Source organism: Glycine max, chromosome 14 (assembly GCF_000004515.6).
Source record: "Glycine max cultivar Williams 82 chromosome 14, Glycine_max_v4.0, whole genome shotgun sequence".
Lineage (NCBI taxonomy): Eukaryota > Viridiplantae > Streptophyta > Magnoliopsida > Fabales > Fabaceae > Glycine > Glycine max.
In genome coordinates, this window is record NC_038250.2 from 14,659,659 (window position 1) to 14,680,942 (window position 21,284).

Genomic DNA, 21,284 nt, shown 5'->3' on the forward strand with positions numbered 1-21,284 from the left:
TGCAAAGACTTTGAAGAGGTTATCACCATCTTACAATACTATAATTCGCATATGGCCTCTTTCTTTCACTTAAACTCGGGAATCTTCAACTAAGCTACAAAAACTTACCATCACCCAATGTAAAACAGGAAGAAATGAAAAGAAAAGATACAAATCATTATTTTGGAGACTATTGAGAAGCATCAATCTGCTCTTGTTTTGACCCTGCCACAACTGCAATTGTTGTTGCCATCATAGCAGCTGCACCTGCACCCATTTTTGCAAGTGAGGTTCACAATGGTGAGGAAACGCAAAAGTGAGGACATTTTTTTTAGCGAGAGCATAAAGAAAGGGTGTATGAGAAAGGTAGAGTGAGGGTGAAAATGAGGAGAAGCTAGGGTGCACGAGAACAAGTGAGGGTGTACTTGTTGAGCTTCATCGGCACATCCGTGGGGGTCTCCACGACAATGGAGGTTCGAACACAGAGAGAGTGAGGAGGAGAATTGGATCTGAGAGGAGTGGGAAAAGAGTATGGAATGCATTGTGAGAGTGGATGCAACAGGGGTGGGGCGGGGAAGGAATTTAGGGTTTTCAAAAACTGAGAGAGAGAGAGAGAGAGCGATTAAAAAAAAGATGAAAATAAGGAGTGAGAGAGAGGCAGTGCGGATTCCCTTCAAAGACACATCCTACATCGGTGTTTGTAGAACCATCATAAAACCTGCGTCGTAGAATACCATTTTTGTGGTAGTGTTATAATTGTTATGTGTAGTCAAATAGCGGTGGAAATGAAAAAGATTAGTGGAGAAATCATATTGTTGTTATCATCACCATATAGACTAACATGCTATGTTAAACATGATTTAAAAGTTAAAAAATAATAAACAAGTTCAAGCACCACACCTAAGAAGCCTTAAAACCCAAAAACTAAAACTATTACAACATAGTTTAAAAATTCTAATGTTCTTAAATAGTCAAATAGTAGTGCAATTGAAACTTCAACTAATCTAAAATAGTTTGAAACAAATTAAAAAGCAAAGTAGGTGTTCCATAACCAATTAGGAGTCGAAATCCTAATTTTGTGAGTGATTGAGTGAAATCATGAGAACTGAGAAAAGAAGAGATGGTCTCACTCTTAGTTGCTAAGTCTTGTAATAATAGTAATTGATTTTTTTAATTAAAAAATTTATAATAACAACAACAATAATGAGTCAGGTCAAAGAGTCACTGGGTCCAAATATTAAAACTTATGATTTGACCCAAAACTCAACGGGTTTGAATGGGTTGGATCAGGTTTGACCCAAACACAAAAAATATCCAACCCAAAATGTTTGGATTGGTTTGGATCAATTCAAGTTTGCAGGTGACTCGTACCCGTGAACACCCCTATTGGAGGGGTAGGGGCAAGAAATGAAACTTAAGTGTATTTCCCAGGATATTTTAGGGGGGGGTGGGGGGGATAAGAAGGGAGTAGTGTATTTAGCAAATAAGGGAGGTGGAAATAGTAAAAGACTTATTCATGTACTTAAGCTCTATTCAATTTTGTATAAAGGAGTCAAATCTAAATATTATCTTTTATATTTTTATTTACACAATATATTTACAAAGATAGTATTTATTTTTGGCATAAATAAGATTTTGATTCTTATAAAATAGGTTATTTTTATTATTTTAGTCCTTTAATTTTTGGATTTGATCATTTGAAGATTTAGTTTTTTTTGTTTTAGTCATGTTGTCAAGTAACATTGATGATGTAACAACAATGTTAACAACCCATTGACTTGTCACATCATCAATGAATTTGACAAGATAATCACAAATTTTTTTCCGTAACATATAACTAAAAACAATTTATCAAAACATACAATTCTCCTTAATATTTACACAAACATACATAAACACTATTCACAATGTAAATTCGGGTTGGGGGGACTTGAATTTGCACTGTGATTTGTAAATTTTGTTTGAAAAAACAATTAAGAATTTGGGTCCCCCCAACCCGAATTCTCAACGTGGTTTTTTGTTTTTTTTTCAAAAAAATAATTTTTTTAAAATATTTTTTAGAAATATAAATAAAGGAAATTAATAAAATTAGAGAAGATTATGATACAATTTTTTAGTTAAGATATAGGTATTTAAATAAATTACAAGTTTAAGATATTTGAACATGTTGTAAATTGTTGTAAAGCTAAATTTATGTGTCATTGGCGGTTTTGTTTTGTTATGTATGTTAATTAAAAATAAGAAAATTAATTAGTAGTATTAAAATAAATTAAAAAACACAATGAATAAATAATTACTACATCTATGTTATATAATACACATAAAATTAAACATTATGGTGATTGAGATGAGGGACGAGAATAACAAAACATACTAAAAAAATACAATTGCAACGCAAATATGACGAAACTAATGATATTCTGAAAGATGTTGTGCAGGAGACATGTCTCCTTCCATTTGAGTTACTGGTTTGCTAAAAATAGCTAAAATTTCTATTGGATAGAATTGTTTTCGATAGTTGGATTCTACTAACACCTTTAACACGTCTTCGTCATTTCTCAACTTTGTTATTTCATATTTGATTAATTTTTTTGAATATTTAGCATGATCTGGCTGTAGAAAGAAGAATCTTCTAACCACCTGTGATTCATGAATTCCATAAGGAGGAATCCCTAAATATGCAACTTGCTTGATGATATCCTTGAGTTTGAAGGAATGCCAAATCTTATTGGGTTTGTTCTAGTGAAGGAATAACCCAAAAACCCGCCTTGACATGGTATGATCCACTTCCCATTGTAATACAACATTGCATCATGAGTAGGAGTAATAGTGCAATGAAGTAGGTTGAGTATACCATCCGGTGTTCTATTGATGGTACATAATAATTCTATAGGGCCAACACACGAGTATTGCTCATTGCACATTAACATTGTGTAAACATCATCATCATTTTTCAATTGTAGAGATTGAAAAAAATATTGTTGACCTGCATCTTTGAATGGCTGTCAGTAGTAGATTTCATCCACTAATTGATCTTTGAAGGCTAATCTCGAGTTAGCAATGGTCTGACTGCTTGTTTCTCCCAAGAATGCCATAGTATTGAGATTGAATTTGGTTTGTGAAGGTATGTTGTGTGGAATTGTGTGGTTGTATTAAGGGTGTTTAGTGTTATTTATAGTTGTATGAACATTTTTCCCCGTTGATGTGTATTGGAATCTCATAAGGTTAGAATTGTGTTCCTGCTAGAGGCTTCTTTTGAATCCAATATTGATTTTTCCTCAGTACCTAATGCAGCAGACGACCAATATAACTTTCAGATTAAAAAAAATTGAGTTGTCAATTTTAAGTCAGTTTTGTTGGTGAAGCATTTATTTTTTTAAGAGACGTGTGCAAATTGCAAAGTATTGTCAATTTCTAGTGTGAGGTACCTAATGCAGCAAACATCCAATATAACTTTTAGACTAAAAAAATAAGTTGTCAATTTGATGTCAGTTTTTGTTCATGAAGCATTTATTTTTTTAAGAAATGTGTGCAAATTGTAAAGTGTTGTCAATGTCGAATATCATTTTTCCATGGTACCTGATGCAACAGATGTCCAAAATAACTTTCAGACAAACAAAAATATTTGAGTTGTCAATTTTATGTCAGTTATATTAGTGAAGCATTTATTTTTTTAATATACGTGTGCAATTTGCAAAGTATTGTCAATTTCGAGTGTCATTTTTCCATGGTACATGCTGCAACAGACATCCAAAATAACTTTCAGACTTTAAAAAAATTGAGTTGTCAATTTTATGTCAGTTCTATTGGTGAAGCATTTATTTTTTTAAGAGACGTGTGCAAATTGCAAAGTGTTGTCAATTTCGAGTGTGATTTTTTCCTGGTACCTAATGAAGCAGACGTCCAATATAACTTTCAAACTAAACAAAAATGAGTTGTCAATTTTATGTCAGTTCTGTTGGTGAAGCATTTATTTTTTTAAGAGACGTGTGCAAATTGCAAAGTGTTGTCAATTTCGAGTATGATTTTTCCCTAGTACCTGATGCAGCAGGCGTCCAATACAACTTTAAGACTAAAAAAACATTGAGTTGTCAATTTTATGTCAGTTCTGTCAGTGAAACATTTAGTTTTTTAAGAGACGTGTGCAAATTGCAAAGTGTTGTCAATTTCGACTATCATTTTTCCATGGTACCTATTGCAGTAGAAGTGGGTAAACTGGAAATTATTAACGTAAACTTAAACAAATTATTTATTTCATTACGTAAAGTGATCACTGAACACTGACATAGGACACCACGGGAAAACCTCAAAGCATAAAAAACTAAGACATGAATCATCCCCAGATTACCAATCTCGTTTGAACATTTTTTCGTGGGATGAAGACATGTTACTTCCTTCGGGCTCGAAAGAGGAGTAATTATCATTACCATGGTTTTTCACCCAACAACTCCCATAATAATCTGTTAGGTCCTCAAAATTGGAGGTTGAGTCATGTTGGTTGCTTGGTGGGTTATTGTTTTCACAAATTATGGCAAATAACTCCACAAATGGTAGTGGTGGGTTGTTGTAAAAAAATGTTGAACATTTGTCGAACATCAAAATCATCTCGCAAAATAAAAGATGTGTACATATAAGGTTGTCCTGACTCAAATATGGGGCATCAAAAGTGGAGATGTCGGATATGTTAGTGTGGTTCAATGTTTAGTTTTTGGTGAAGTTCAAGCAATTGTGTAAAGGTTATGACCTTGTTGACCATGAAAGTTTTTGTGTTGTTACTAATGAAGGTGGTGCCTTCATTAGTGTTGTAGATTTGGTTGTAGCAAACACAAACGTATGCAGTTGGGTGACACATTGTGGTAGGGGTTGAGATGAATATTTGAAAGTTCTATGAATGTCTTTAGCTGTAGTGGTATTTATAGAATTTTTTTATAATTAGGTGACTCACTAATGTTAAATGTGCATTTAGATGAACTAGTAAATGGCCTAGAGATGTGATAAGGGTGAGTACGTTGTTTGAAGGGTACAAATCATAGTTTTTATTTTTTTGTTCTCTTAATTTGAGGTCGTTGTCCATTAAACTGGTGCACAATATTTCTTTTTTATTCTTTGACGTTTAAAATAAGGAAAAAATGTGTCACGGATATTAGTAATGTATTGGACATAATTTTAAAAAAATACATAACATGGCCACTTAAAAATTGTTTCAAGGGTACAACGCATAGTTTTTTTTGTTTGATTTTGTTCTCTTAATTTGAGGTCATTGTCCATGAAACTAGTGCACAATATTTTTTTTTTGGATTCTTTGATGTTTAAACTATGTAAAAAATGTGTCACTAATATTAGTAATGTATTGGACATAATTTAAAAAAATGCATAACATGGTCACTTAAACATTGTTTCAAGGGTCCAAAACATAATTTTTTTTATTTTGTTCTCTTAATTTGAGGTCGTTGTTCATGACACTCGTGCACAATATTTTTTTGGATTTTTTGACATTTAAACTAAGGAAAAAATGTGTCACGAATATTAGTAATGTATTGGACATAATTTTAAAAGTTTGCATAATATGGCCACTTAAATATTGTTTCAAGGGTCCAAATCATAATTAATTGGGATTTTATCCATTGTGTGTAGGCATTTATTGTTCAGTCACATGCACTGATAATGTGCGGTGACCCACATTAATAAAAAAAAACACCTTTAATCGATCACATAGGGTTCATCGGTTGTGTGCAGTTGTTCACTATACAGTCACATGCAATGATACTTGGCATGTGAACCTGATAAATGGAATGCGAGCCTGTCTTGCACATGGCTTTGGTCAGAATGTGAGGCCTCGAGATTCCAAAGGCCATTAAAAAACCATCTTACTGTCATGCCTCGTGATTCCAATTGCCATTAAAATGACAGCCTTACTGTAATGCCTTGAGATTCCAAAACTCCTCTACACGATTGTTTTATTGTCATGCCTCTAGCTTCCAAAGCACACCTACCATTACCCTGTGATTGATTATATATTTAACTGCATGATATCACCCTATACTTTGCATAGTTACATCAAAGTGTCACTGAGCCAAAAAAGAATAGTGCAACAAAAATGAGTTCAGCCCCAATTGTGTATTCTTTTATGTCAATGGCGAGATCACCCGCAATTCAAGTGGAAACACAGTTTTCACCAGTGACAACACAAAATCTATGTTGTTGTATGCAACAATAATGATGGCTGACATAACCAGTGTAATACAATCATCAATTATAGATGTTGATGTTTCGTCTACAATTACTTTAATTTGGTATCATTGTCCTATACATGAAATGAATGGACATGTTGAGTATACAACATGTCCAATTACTGATGAAGAAGACGTTTGGTGTATTTTTAATACATTCACAAACATGTTAAGTGTAATATGTATGGAACTTAGAGTTGAAGTTCATACTTTATCACTATCTCACGCTAATGACCTAATTTGGATGGAGATGGAGCAAAAGTTGAATAGTTCCATGAAATTAGAATAAACTATTTAACATATGTTGTTGTTGTATTGTTTTTAATTACTTCTTAGTTTTTATTATGTATTTGGAATTTTTTTGAAGTGTTGGTATGATGTTTAGTTGTCATTTTCGTTTGTCATGAAGGTACTTAAATAAATTGTAAAATTAAAGGAACATAAACATATTGTAAGCGAAAAGTTCAACATAAGTTAATTGGAGATTGATATTTTCATCATACAACAAATTTTACTACTTAATCCCCATAATTGGGTCTTGTTCCATATAGAGGGTGTCTCCTATTACGTCCTGGATTCTGACATGGGCGTTGATCTGGTATATCATGAAATGATGGATTATTCTCTTCAACATCTTAGCTAAACATCAAATTGAAACTTGGTGGAGTAAAGTTACCCACTTCATTCTGTAGGCTATGAATGCATTCACAAGTTGATGTTGGCGTGCCATAATCAATTCCATAAACATTGCTCAAGAAATCATCTAGTTGGACAATTGATGGAGTGTAGTCCATGTTCGAAGGACTAGGAAAAATGTAATTTGTCATGAAGGGAATTGGTGTGTATGTGGGTGGAACATAATCTGTCATGGGGGGAATTGGTGTGTATGCAGGATTACATTGTGGTTGCACGATGATTGTTGCCCTTGAGGATTGACCAGTTTCGAAATTCATTGACGATCCACTTGGTGGTTGCATATTTTAAAAAAAAATATTACTTTGATACCTCGCCATGTATTCCTAAGAATGCTTTGCATACCCTATAATCAGATGTCCCTGTAAAACCATTGATTGATGTTGTTGCCAATACCTTATCCACTTTGTATGTTTTTCAACACAATTTGTGTCAGTTCGACCTCGCATGTCAATTTTGTGAAGTTTGTCCATGGTTTTTTGGGGATCTGGTATGCCTTGTTGGAGGCTGAATTGAAGTTTAACTTTATCCACTTATTGTCATTCTACTATCGAGAAACAAATTAGAGGGATGCAAGCTGTCCATATGGAGGAGTCTATGAAAGTTATCGACTTCAAAGCATCCAAAAAGTGGAGATATGGATTCCACAAGAACTGAAATAATACAAAAGGAATAATTAGTTAATTATTATAAACATAAAACTCAACATGATTTTTACGTAACCCATAGTTTATTTATTATCTTTTCGGCTATCATGTGGTCTAATCTCATTCTATAACCGATGACATCTCCATGTGGTGTACCAACAAAGCTTAATCCACCGTCACTCCATCTAATAAATGAAAAATTATTAATTTAATACATACTATCCTAATCATATAACAATGAATTTGAGATTTATATTACCTCGTAACCAACGGATACGATGGTGTCCGATTAACTCTTACTGCATTGAAGGGCATGTGATACCATGCCTAAGATTGCAACAATGATGCACAACTGCCCATGGTTTTGGCATCAGGGTCAGTGACCCTACACATTTCCCTGTATAGTGTTGCTAGACAAGCAGAGCCCCAACTATAGTGCCTGACTTGTTCAAGATTAGCCAACATAGTGAGGTACATCAAATGAACCCAATTTCCCGTCTTGTCTGGCATTAAAACCCCTCCTATTCATAGTGCGTTGCACCAATGACTAGCCTACTATCCACCCTTATGCCAAGCTTTGGTGCTACATCCTCCAATGTAATTGTGCATTCTCTAACAGGAAGATGAAAAGTGTGAGTCTCTGGTCTCCATCGCTAAACAATTGCAGTCACTAGATGTTGATCAATTTTGAAGTGATGTAATTTTGCAACATCAACAAACCCAATATGAGTAAGCAATAACTCAATTAAAGGATGAGGAGGGGGCATCGAATGACAATAGGAAATGATTATTGGTGGTTGTCCCTATAAAACAAAAGTTACATTTTTATAATTGTCATGACAATAAAAGTTTATAATATCATTTAATTAGTACTTACCATGTTTTGTATCTTTGAAGCTTTGTGACAATCTTGTTTCCATAACAATGTCGTTGCCTCCATTCTCCCTTTGCATAATCAAAAGATTGAAAATTTAGTTGTTGATATTCAAAAAGAACATATGTGTGTAATAAGCTATATGGAATAAGCCGTTTGAGATGGTTTTTATAGGTGTGAAAAAACTATGTCACTGTTCATGGTACTATTCATGGTACTGTTCACGTCAGGAATCCTGCAACGTCAATGTACATGTCACTATATGCGTAAGTAATACTGTTCACATCACTGTGTGCATCAGGAATCCTGTAGACACACAGTTTATGTCATTGTGCGTGTTAGTATACTGTTCAATTATTGTTCATGTCACTCTGCACATCAGGAATCCTGCAGAGACATTGTTCACGTCACTGTGTGCGTTAGTATACTATTCAATTACTATTCACATTAATGTAGATGCAATTTTGACCGCAAAAACTATCGATACACTGCTCATGTCACTATAGAGGCAATCTTGACCGTTAGAATTTTTGGTGCGATGACGACCGTTGGATCTATCGATAACAAATTCTCATACCACGACACTATAAATTAGTCTCCAAACGTATTCTTCTACACATAGAAAAAAATTCACAACAAAAGTTTCAAATCACTCTTAATCTCCAAATCTTATTCACATATAACACACCATATTATCACCATGGCAAGCAGAAATGAAAACGTCCCTGTCGTAGCCTATGTAGCCGATTATGATGATGGTGTAGAGTTTAAGGGCAGAAATAATGTACTTGTTTCAATTAAGAAAGGCATGACCTTCAATGCCTTGAAAACAAAAATCCAGCGTAAGATGGGCCTAAACCAAGGTCAAACCATAACCGCAGTCATTTATCGATACTTCGTTTCTGTTGGGTCCGACATGTTCAATTACCAGGTTGTTACCATCAGTGATGATGAGGATATTGATGGCATGTTCGATGTCTATAACCGACATCAATGCTTAAGTGGCTTTCAATTGCTTATACAATACAAACAACAACTTTCTTCTACCACCAATGTCGAAACAACCATTCAATCACCACAAATTCACGAAATGCCATACACTGACTACCATACTCAAACCTACCATGAAGGTCGATCTTCTTACACACCAATCTCATACATACCCACAAATGATTATTACATCCCTCATTTTGAACCCACCGAATTTGATACCCACATTAGCTCATACACACAACTTCTTAATGGATCGTCAAACTATTGTGAGATGACTCCCCAACTAAATGAGCCCTCCCACCTAAATACTAACCCAACTACTGATATCCATGTTGCTTAGTCTCAAAGCAACGAAATTTTACATGACTATCATGCTCAAAATGGGTTGCCAGATGAAGTAGTTGGTGACTTCAGTGACAACGAAGATGAAATTTTAGCGGACAACAACAACATCAATGACGATAATGGCATATAATTTCTTTTCCAACCAACATCAACTGAAAATTTCTATCGTCCATATCCTAATAATGCTAATGTTGGTGACAACCAAGTGGCTGACAACCCCGACTATAGGCATTTTTTGGACCAACAACAACAATCTGACTCGCAAGATGGTGAGCTATATGTTGGTCAGTGATTTCGTCAATTGGAGGACCTCAAACACACAGCAAAAATGTGGCACATTAAGAACCATGTCACTTTCAAACACAAGAGGTGTGCGAAGGATACATGGGTCTTATGTTGCCAAATTGAGGGGTGCCAATGGAAACTTAGAGCGTCTAAAAGAAAAAATCTAAAAGTTTGGGAAATTAGAATGATAGAAGGGCCTCACATGTGCATCATGCCAACCATTACACACAACAAGATGGATTCAAAACTTATAGGCAGAAATATCCTTGTGATGGTTGAACAAAACGAGCAACTAACCATTTCTACATTCATCGCATTCATTAGACAAGAGTTCGGATACACCATTACATATCATAATGCATGGCTAGCAAAACAATTGGCCCTTGAGAAGGTATATGGTAATTGGGAAGAGTTATACAACATACTTCCCAAATACCTACAAGCTTTGAAACTTTTTGTCCTTGGCACAATTGTTAGGATTCAAACTATTCTTACACTGGACAAGTTGAACCAATTCCAAACAAGGTCATATTCCATCGATTTTTTTGGTCATTTAAGGCATACATTGATGTGTTTGCATGTTGTAAACCCATTGTGCAAATCGATGGAACATGGCTATATGGAAGATACAAAGGGACACTATTAATTGCAGTTGCACAAGATGGGGCTAACAACATATTTCCATTGGCATTTGCCATTGTCGAGGGTGAGACAGTAGATGGTTGACACTTTTCTTTACAAAACTTGAGAACACACGTGACACCACAACATGGTATATGCTTAATCTCTGATAGGAACGAGTAAATCAAAAGTGCATACAAACAACCTAACAGTGAGTGGACAACAGACAACTTGTCACATGTGTTCTGTATTTGACACATTGGTCAAAATTACAAAAAACATTTCAAAAATGAGGACGAAATAAAAAGCGTCTTGAGTATGGGTAAGATATTTTGTTTATTAACAATATTTTATTATTTAACATTAAACTAACATTCAGACTTACATTTTTTTTCAAACTACAGGGTATACCATGACTCAACCAGAGTTTTTTTCGTCATTATTGAGTGTTACAAGAAGACAACCCACACGACACTGTCTAGCTTGATCAAATACCAAGGGAGAAATGAACCTTGGCATTGTATAAGGGAAAACAGTGGGGACACATGACCACTAATTTAGCAGAGTCATTGAACTCTGTGCTAAAAAAAATTCAAAATTTTCCAATCATTTCCTTGGTCAAAGCCACGTATGAGAAGTTAAAAAATTATTTTGTTAACCGTGGGACTCAGGCTTATGCAATGATCGCCTCCAGACAAGTTTACACACTCATTGCAGCCAAGTTCATCACCGAAGAAGAAACTAAGTCCAACACTCACTTCGTTCAACAGTTTGATTGTCAAAGATTTCAATTTCAAGTTGAGGAAAGAGTGAATACGAGAAAGAGGCGTCGAATGGGGAAATTCACTGTCAGGCTTGATCAAAGAACATGTGATTGTGGGAAGCCTCAAAAGCTACATATTTCATGTGCACATGTCATTACTGCATGTAAGTACATCAATATAGATTACTTGCAATATGTTAGTCCAGTGTACACATTGGATTACGTGTCAAGTGCCTACAAAGTCTCGTTAGCAGGCATGTATCATCATGATTACTGGCCACCATATGAAGGACCACACTTATGTGCCAATCCAGCCATGAGGAGAAACAAAAAAAGGTCGACAAAAATCTACAAGAATATGAACTAATATGGATGAGAGAGAAAGAGGTCAACCAAAATGTTGTTCGATCTGTGGGCTAGTTGGTCATTCAAAAAATTGGTGACCCCACCGTCCTAGAAGTTCCAGTCAAGCAAATTAATTTTTTTTACTATCAATGTATTTCATTTTACATCATTCATAAATTCAAAAACATTCTTCAATTGTACTATTTTTAACTAATGTAGATCTTCAAAACTAATTTACATTGTACTATTTTTAACTAATTTTCTTTAACTCCATAATCTTCTCTAATTTTATTATTTTCCTTTATTTATATTTCTAAAAGATATTTTTTAAAATATTTTTAAAAAATATTTAAAAAAATCAAAAACAAAATACCATGTTGAGAATTTGAGTTGGGGGACTTGAATTCTCAACTAGTTTTTCAAAAAAAAATTACAAATCAGTGTAAATTTAGGTTCCCCCAACCCGAATTTACACTGTGAATAGTATTTATGTATGTTTGTGTAAATATTTGGGGGAGTTGTATGTTTGGGTAATTTGTTTTTCTTGTACATTCTGAAAAAAAAATCGATAATCACATGTAATTTTTTTGGTAAAATGTGTTCTTAAATTTTTTATTAACTTGTGTGACATCATCAACTATTTTCAATTTACACGAACTTAAAAGCATAATTTAACAAACAAAAAAATTACACAAGACTGTTTTGTAAGATACAATGATGACATGACTAGTAAATAGACTTTGTCAACATCATTGTGACATCATCATTTACTTGATAGTAGAGACTAAAATAAATAAAAAATTGTAGAAGCAAAGCTTCCAAGATTATTTTGATGGTGCCAAAGATTATTAAAGATCCATTCAAATAAGATTAAAGAATCAAGAAGATTCAAGTGAAGATTCAAGAGAAGACTCAAGATATGCAAGAGCCTCAAGAAAAGCATCAAGGTAAGTTAAAAAGAATTTTTCAAAGAAAAGATTGAACAACACAAAATTGTTCAAGAGAATTTTTCAAGAAATATCTTTTACCAGAGTTTTCACTCTCTGGTAATCGATTACCATATAGTAATCGATTACCAGAAGCCCAAAACATTTTATAACTGATTTACAAAGTAGTAATCGATTACCATGGGCATGTAATCGATTACCATTGTCTTGTAACGTTCAAAAATATTTTCAAAATAGTGTAATCGATTAGACAATATTTGTAATCGATTACCAGTGGTTTTTGAATGCTGGATTTCAAACCTCAACATGAAGAGTCACAACTTTTGATAAAATAAACTGTGTAATCGATTACACCATTCTGGTAATCGATTACCAGTGCCTGATTTTGAAGAAATTGTCAAGAGTCACAACTTTTAAAGTGACTGGTTTTGAAAAAATTACCTAGAGTCACAACTTTTAAAGTGACTGGTTTTGAAGAAATTTCCAAGAGTCACAACTTTTTAAAGTGATTGGTTTTGAAGAAATTGCCAAAAGTCACAACTTTTAACATGGCTTCTTCAGGAGCCATCAAATGGCTATAAATATGTAATCATGGCACAAATTTCAAACAACCAATTTCTCAACATCTTTGTAAGAGTTTTTGTTCAACATTTGTTTTGTTAAGAAAAGTAAGGGAAATTTTCAATTAGGAATAGTCAATGAAATCTTAATTCAATCCCCCCCCCCCCTTCTTAAAATTTCTAAGGCTACTTGTCCAACATTTAATAAGACCATTCTTAAAGAAAACTCCTTATGAATTATTCAATGGTAGAAAGCCAAACATTTCACATCTGCATGTCTTTGGTTGCAAATGTTTTGTATTAAATAATGGAAAGGAAAACTTAGGAAAGTTTGATGCCAAGTCGGATGAAGGAATCTTCCTTGGTTATTCCTTGCATAGTAAAGCATATAGAATATACAATAAGAGAACTATGACTATTGAAGAATCCATTCATGTTTCCTTTGATGAGTCTAATGTTATTTCTCAAAGAAAGGATGTGTTAGATGATGTTTCAGATTTCTTAGAAGAGATGCAAACTCATGAAAAGGATTCTAAAAGGAAAAGAGATGAAAGCAATGAGAATTCTCAAGACTCTGAAACTAAAGCAAACAATGATCTTCCAAAGAAGTGGAAAGCTTCCAGAAATCATCCTCTTGACAGTATTATTGGTGATATCCCTAAAGGGGTAACAACTAGACACTCTCTCAAAGATTTATGCAATAACATGACATTTGTTTCTATGATAGAACCTAAAAACTTAAAAGAAGCCATAATAGATGATCAATGGATAGTTGCTATGCAAGAAGAATTAAATCAATTTGAGAGAAATAATGTTTGGGAACTAGTTGAGAAACCTCATAACTACCCTATTATAGGAACAAAATGGGTATTTAGGAATAAGTTAGATGAACATGGCATAGTCATTAGAGATAAGGCTAGGTTAGTTGCAAAAGGATATAATCAAGAAGAAGGAATAGATTATGAAGAAACTTATGCTCCTGTTGCAAGACTAGAAGCCATTAGAATGCTCTTAGCTTATGCATCCATTATGAATTTAAAAATTTATCAAATGGATGTTAAAAGTTCCTTTTTAAATGGTCTAATTCAAGAAGAAGTATATGTAGAACAACCCCCAGGTTTTGAAAATTCAGATAAGCCAAGTCATGTTTATAGATTGAAAAAGGCACTATATGGTTTAAAACAAGCCCCTAAGGCATGGTATGAACGACTAACCAAATTTCTCATAGAGAAAAACTTTTCTATAGGAAAAGTGGATACCACTCTGTTCATAAAGAAAAAGGATGATGATATTCTATTAGTTCAAATATATGTTGATGATATTATTTTTGGATCCACTAATGATTCTTTATGCAAGGAATTTTCTCTTGATATGCAAAGCGAATTTGAGATGTCATTGATAGGAGATTTAAACTACTTCCTTGGGTTACAAATTAAGCAAACCAACGAAGGAATATTTGTCAACCAAGCCAAGTACTGTAAAGAACTGATCAAAAGATTTGGGATGGAAAATTCAAAGCACATGGCCACACCCATGAGCACTGGATGTTACTTAGATAAAGATGAATCTGGTCAATCTATAGACATGAAACAATATCGAGGTATGATTGGATCTCTTTTGTATTTATTTGCCAGTAGACCAGACATCATGTTTAGTGTATGCATGTGTGCTAGATTCCAATTCAATCCCAAACAATCATACTTGAGTGCAGCAAAAAGGATTATCAGATATCTCTTGGGAACTATTAACCTAGGATTATGGTATCCTAAAAACTCTACATGCAACTTAATAGGTTATTCTGATTCAGATTTTGTCGGATCCAAAACCGATAGAAAAAGCACTAGTGGAACTTGCCAATTTATAGGATCTGCTCTTGTCTCATGGCACAACAAGAAGCAAAATAGTGTTGCTTTATCCACTACCGAAGCAAAATATATTTCTGTTGGCACTTGTTGTGCACAAATCTTATGGATGAAGCAACAATTGTCTGATTATGGGATTATTCTTGATCACATACCCATTAAGTGTGACAATACCAGTGCCATTAATCTATCCAAAAATCCAGTACTACACTCTAGAACAAACATATAGAGATTAGGCATCATTTTTTAAGGGATCATGTTCTTAAAGGCGATTGCGTTTTAGAATTTGTAGATACTAAAGATCAACTTGCTGACATCTTCACCAAACCTCTCCAAAAGGAAACATTCTTTGCTATTAGAAGAGAACTTGGCCTTTTAGATGTTAGTGACTTATATAAATAGGTGTTCATTGAGCTTTTTGTCTTGCTGCTATGTCTGTTAGCATATGATAGATGTTTGTTATTTTATTTCATTTCCACGCACTTTGGCTTTTTGAGGTTGCCAAAGGGGGAGAGAAAATGGGTATTTTAGAAATCAAGACATAAAATTATTTACTGAGTTTTAAATCAAGCACAAATTCAAAAAGAAAGGGGGAGAAAGGGATGAGATGAATGAACAATAGATCAAATATTGTATATATTCTCTTGATTTCAGGATTTGTCATCATCAAAAAAGGGGAGATTGTAGAAGCAAAGCTTCCAAGATTATTTTGATGATGCCAAAGATTATTAAAGATCCATTCAAACAAGATTAAAGAATCAAGAAGATTCAAGTGAAGACTCAAGATATGCAAGAGCCTCAAGAAAAGCATCAAGGTAAGTTAAAAAGAATTTTTCAAAGAAAAAATTGAACAACACAAAATTGTCCAAGAGAATTTTTCAAGAAATATCTTTTACCAGAGTTTTTACTCTATGGTAATCGATTGCCAAAAGGTAGTAATCGATTACCAGAAGCCCAAAACATTTTATAACTGATTTTCAAAGTAGTAATCGATTACCATGGGCATGTAATCGATTACCATTGTCTTGTAACGTTCAAAAATATTTTCAAAATAGTGTAATCGATTACCAGTGGTTTTTGAACGTTGGATTTCAAACCTCAACATGAAGAGTCATAACTTTTGATAAAATAAATTGTGTAATGTTTATGGTAATCGATTACCAGTGACTGGTTTTGAAAATTTTCCAAGAGTCACAACTTTTAAAGTGACTGGGTTTTGAAGAAATTCCCAAGAGTCACAATTTTTTTAAAGTGACTGGTTTTGAAAAAATTGCCAAAAGTCATAACTTTTAACATGGTTTCTTCAAGGGCCATCAAATGGCTATAAATATGTGACCATGACACAAATTTCAATATGATTATTCTCAACATCTTTATAAGAGTTTTTGTTCAACACTTGCTTTGTCAAGAAAAATTCATTGGGCAAAAACTTGTGCTACTCTATTTTCTTCCTCTCCTCCATTCTTACAAAAAGCTTTTCAAGAGACCGACTCTTGGTTGTAAAAGTTTTCAAGAGAGGGTCTACTTCATTGAATCACTAGACATAAAGGAGTAACGTCCTTTGGGGTTCATTACAAGAGGTGGGATTGCCTCTTGGTGTAATCACTGAACACAAAGGAGGAAGGTCCTTTGGGGTTCATTGCAAGAAGTTGAATTTGCTTCTTGGTGTAAACACTGAACACAAAGGAGGAAAGTCCTTTGTGGTTCATTGCTTGTAAAGGGATTTTACAAGGTTAGTGGAAACGCTCAAGTGGAATTTGCTTGAGGACTGGACGTAGGCATGGGTTGTGGCCGAACCAGTATAAATCCGGTTTTGCATTCTCTCTTCCCTTAATCTCTTTTACTTTCTGTTGTGTTTATATTTCTTTAAGGTTACTTCTCCTTATTTATTATTCGAGTAACTTATAATTAAAGAAATAATTGAATCTAGGGAATATCTAAGTAAAGGAAATTTTCAATTAGGAATAGTCAATGAAATCTTAATTCAACCCCCCCCCCTCCTCTTAAAATTTCTAAGGCCACTTGTCCAACAAAAATATCTTTAAAGGATCAAACTCAACAAAAATATTTATGGGACTGAAGTTAAAAACACCTTATTTTATAGGTATAAAAAACTTCTTTAAACCTTATATATGTTGGAAACAATGTTGAAAGTCATAAATAATATCTTCCTAAGGTGTGTATGAGAACTGTCCTACAAGACTTATCTGTAGTATCACACGCAAGTCTCCTATGCCAAAGGTGTTGATGCTACAGAACTGGCAATAGCAAAAATTCAAATCCAGGAATAAAGAAGGAACAATGAAAATAAGAGAGATGTTTTTCTTGAGTGTGCAAAACTTGGTCAGAAAGGGTGGTATGTATAGTGCTCGTCTACACCTTATGATCTTTTGGAACTAATGCTAATTAGAATGTAATTAAAATAATTGATAAGGGAGTTAAAACGTAATTGATACAACAGTCAAAAACATTAATGTCAGAAATCCCATAATTGAAAAAACAGTAACATAGTGAAAAGCAAAATCCCAAAATTTTGTAATTGTTCCGGTAAGTTTTTGAAATTCAAAGTAATTTATGAAAAGAATTTAAATAAATCAAATGTAAAAAAAATTGCATGGTTCGTTTAGGAAAATTTCCCGAAATGGGTTACTTTTAGAAACATATTCCCGAAATGGGTCTGTTTCTAAAGTAATTCCTACATGGTGTTCTTTTTTACGTAGAAGACATGCAACTCGCAGGAGCCATTGGCGAGTTCGGGGACAAGGTGACAGCTGGCACTGGTCTCGCCAGTGGTGTTAGCGCTTTCAGGTAGGTTGGACTCGCCAGTCAAACTGGCGAGTTGAGCTAGGGTTCCTGTTTGCTCAGAGTAGGTTGCAGGAAGCGTTGCAGGAAGGGTGGCAGCTTTAAGCAGTTGAAAACGCCAGTGCTACTGGCGATTTGCGCTGCAGTTGGAGTAGCCAGTAGCACTGGCGAGTTGAGCTTCAAGTAGCCATTCCCAATGGCGAGTTGATCTCCTTTATAAAGCGCAGCTCCGTCGATATTTGATGTGCGTTTTTAAAAAAATACTGAGTTTCAAGTGCTACTGGCGAGTTGATCTCCTTTATAAAGCGCAGCTCCGTCGATATTTTATGTGCGTTTTTTAAAAAATACTGAGTTTCAAATTGCTTACTATCCTAATTTGTTTTCATTCCTAAAAACGTTGTTAAAGCCAGGTTTAAGGTACAACTTTAAGGTATAAAGTTCAAATGTGTATTGCATGAAAGTTATTTTTATGAAGTAATTTCTTTGATGCTGGAAAAAAGTATGAATGTGAAATGTTTATTATAATTTTTTGTAATTAAGTTGTATTTTTTTGAATTAAATTTGTGAGGGTTAAAATAAAAGTTTGTTTTAAAAAAACAATTATATCATCATATTTATTTGAAGAAAATATGTAGAGTAAAAAAATTGTTTTGAATATGAAGTTTATAGTTATTTTATAATTATATTAAGTTGGTGTTGGTGTTTATGTTGTATTACTATCTTAAAAATTTATGAGTCTTCTTTGAAGTGTGTTTATGTTGGTGTTTTTTTAATATGAAGTTATAGTATTTTTTTAATTAGATTAGGTTCATTTGTTGGTGTGTTAAAAATTTATAAGCGTTCAAGTTGAAAGTGTTATTTATTTTAATATATTTGTAGTAATTTTGTAATTACCTATTTTCATTTTGAAGTTATTATTGTGAAGATTAATTATTTATATGCCCGCCTAATTGAGATATTGTACAAATGATTCATGTTATTGATATTTAGACACTTACAAATTACAGACACCATAACAATACGTCTAATTTTTTGTTATATTTTTTTCCGTCAAATCATATAACGAAAGACACCATAATAACTTATTTGATTATGCTTTGTTGTTTCTCGTATCATATTTATTTTAATATATTTGTAGTAATTTTGTAATTACCTATTTTCATTTTGAAGTTATTATTGTTAAGATTAATTATTTATATTATTAACTTCGTTCATGAATTTTTTTTATTTTGTCTTTAAAATTACTATCTTGAAATTATTCATTTTTTTTAAGTGTGTCCCATGAAATTAATTTGAAGTTAATTAAATTATTTTAAAAGAAAAATTGAATGTGAAGTTCCAATAAAGGGACCTTTTGTGATTACATTTTATTAGTTTGGATTTAAATTCTTATAAAATTGTTTGTGTTATTTAAGTGTGTTGATGTGAAATTTATTTAAAGTTAATAATTTTGATTACATCTTGATTAGTTCAAAATTACTACATTGAAATCGTTAATTTTTTTTAAAGTGTCTTAATGTGAAATTGATTTGAAGTTAATTTTTTTAAAATAAAGTTTTATTTTGAAGTTCCAGTAATGACTTTTTGTGATACCCATTTTATAATTTATTTGACGTGTTAAAATATTATTTTTGTAGGTACACGATGAATTCGGTTATAACAGTGTTGTATTTCAATGGAAGGGTATATGAAGATAATGATGGTGTAATATTTGAAGGCAGTAAAAAAGCGATTCAAATTAAACGTGGAATTAGTTTCAATGCTTTGAAGAAAAAAATTGGAGATAAGGTAAAGTTACAAAATAATGAAATTATTTCTGCTATCAGTTGTAGATTTTTAGTGTCAGGAAAATATATTGCCTTGCAAATTTGTGATGACGAAGACGTTGAAACGATGCTGGAAATTTTTAAACAACAAGACCAAATGTGAGTTCTGGAATTGTACATAGAAAAGGATGTGGCTGGTGGTTCAATGTTTCATTCTGCAAATTCGCTTACATCATGTGGAAATTATATATCTAATGATGAGACACAACCGCCAACAAATATGAGCAATTTAAATATTGACGAAGACGATGATGATGATGATGATGATGATTATCTTGTGTCTAACTCATACGTTGAAGAGTCTTTAGACGAAGATGACAATGTTGACGGTATATCTGATACAGACGATGAAGTCACCAACATTCCTCAACCAGTAAGAATTGTTCACCCAGCAGAAGGTATAATTTGCTGAATTAAAAAATTAGACAATACATTTATTATTTGATGACAATTGAATTTAATGCTAAATAAGTAATATTTGAATTTTTATTTTGAACTGTTAGGTGCACAACGAATTAAAAATCCATTTTGGAATTATGCTTTACATTATAACAATATCAACTGGAGTTATCCTGATGAGGAGGACATTTGCGGTTTGGAGATGCCGTCGACCTTTAATGTTGGCCAAGAATTATATGTTGGCATGGAATTTGATAGTAAAGATGTGGTCAAAAATGCAGTCAAACAATATGTTATGAAGGTGCATCAAAGTTTCAAAGTTGTTGAAAGCAAATCGAACAAGTATGTGGTTTGTTGCTTGAATAAAAATGCAGAGTGTCCTTGCCCTTTCTATATGAGGGCAATTTTATCTAAAAAAACAGATACGTGGAAAGTCACACAAAGGGGTGGACCACACACATGTCTGAATATGACCATGACACAAGATCACGAGAAACTTGATTCAGATTTAATTGCCACTTGTGTAGTAGGTACGTATTTTATGTTCATTTTTTGTTAATTGTCATTTAAATTTTGTTATGTTATTGACAGGCATGGTCAGAGAAGATCCATCAATAAAAATTTCTTTGATTCAAGAGAGAATTAACAGTGAATTTGCGTACAAGGTGTCGTACAAAAAAGTGTGGTTGGCGAAACAGAAAGCCATTGCAATTGAATATGGCGATTGGGATGAGTCATATGCGAAACTTTCGTCGTGGCTAACACACATGCAAAATCATTCTCCTGGATCATATTTTCAAGTACTACATGACGATTTTATCGTTGGGAATACGGTTAGTCGCGAACAGCGTCAGTTTCATAGAGTTTTTTGGACTTTTGGCCAATGTAAAGAGGCTTTTCAAGTACTGTAAGCCAATCATACAAGTTGACGGCACACATTTGTACAACAAATATCGTGGGACCCTCTTAATGGCCACATCACAAGATGGAAATGGTGGTGTCCTTCCTCTAGCATTCGCGGTTGTTGAAGGTGAGACGTTGACAGCGTGGTCATGGTTTTTGGCACACTTGCGTGAACACGTCACAGATAAAAATGGTATTTGTCTGATATCT

General features: G+C 33.5%; 1 protein-coding gene across 1 annotated transcript; it reads left to right on the forward strand.

The window, feature by feature from the left end:
- The first annotated feature begins 10,281 nt into the window (after positions 1-10,281).
- On the forward strand, positions 10,282-10,772 carry LOC102667067 (uncharacterized). The gene is made up of 2 exons (XM_006596636.1): positions 10,282-10,437; positions 10,524-10,772. The coding sequence occupies exons 1-2, from the start codon at positions 10,282-10,284 to the stop codon at positions 10,770-10,772; spliced, it is 405 nt and encodes a 134-aa protein (XP_006596699.1).
- The last annotated feature ends 10,512 nt before the right edge of the window (positions 10,773-21,284 follow it).

Excerpts from the sequence above, each read along its gene's own strand:
- LOC102667067 (XM_006596636.1), top strand. The coding sequence starts at position 10,282 with ATGGATTCAAAACTTATAGGCAGAAATATCCTTGTGATGGTTGAACAA. Across the intron at positions 10,438-10,523 it reads AACAATTGGCCCTTGAGAAG|GATTCAAACTATTCTTACAC; the intron begins GTATATGGTAAT and ends CACAATTGTTAG.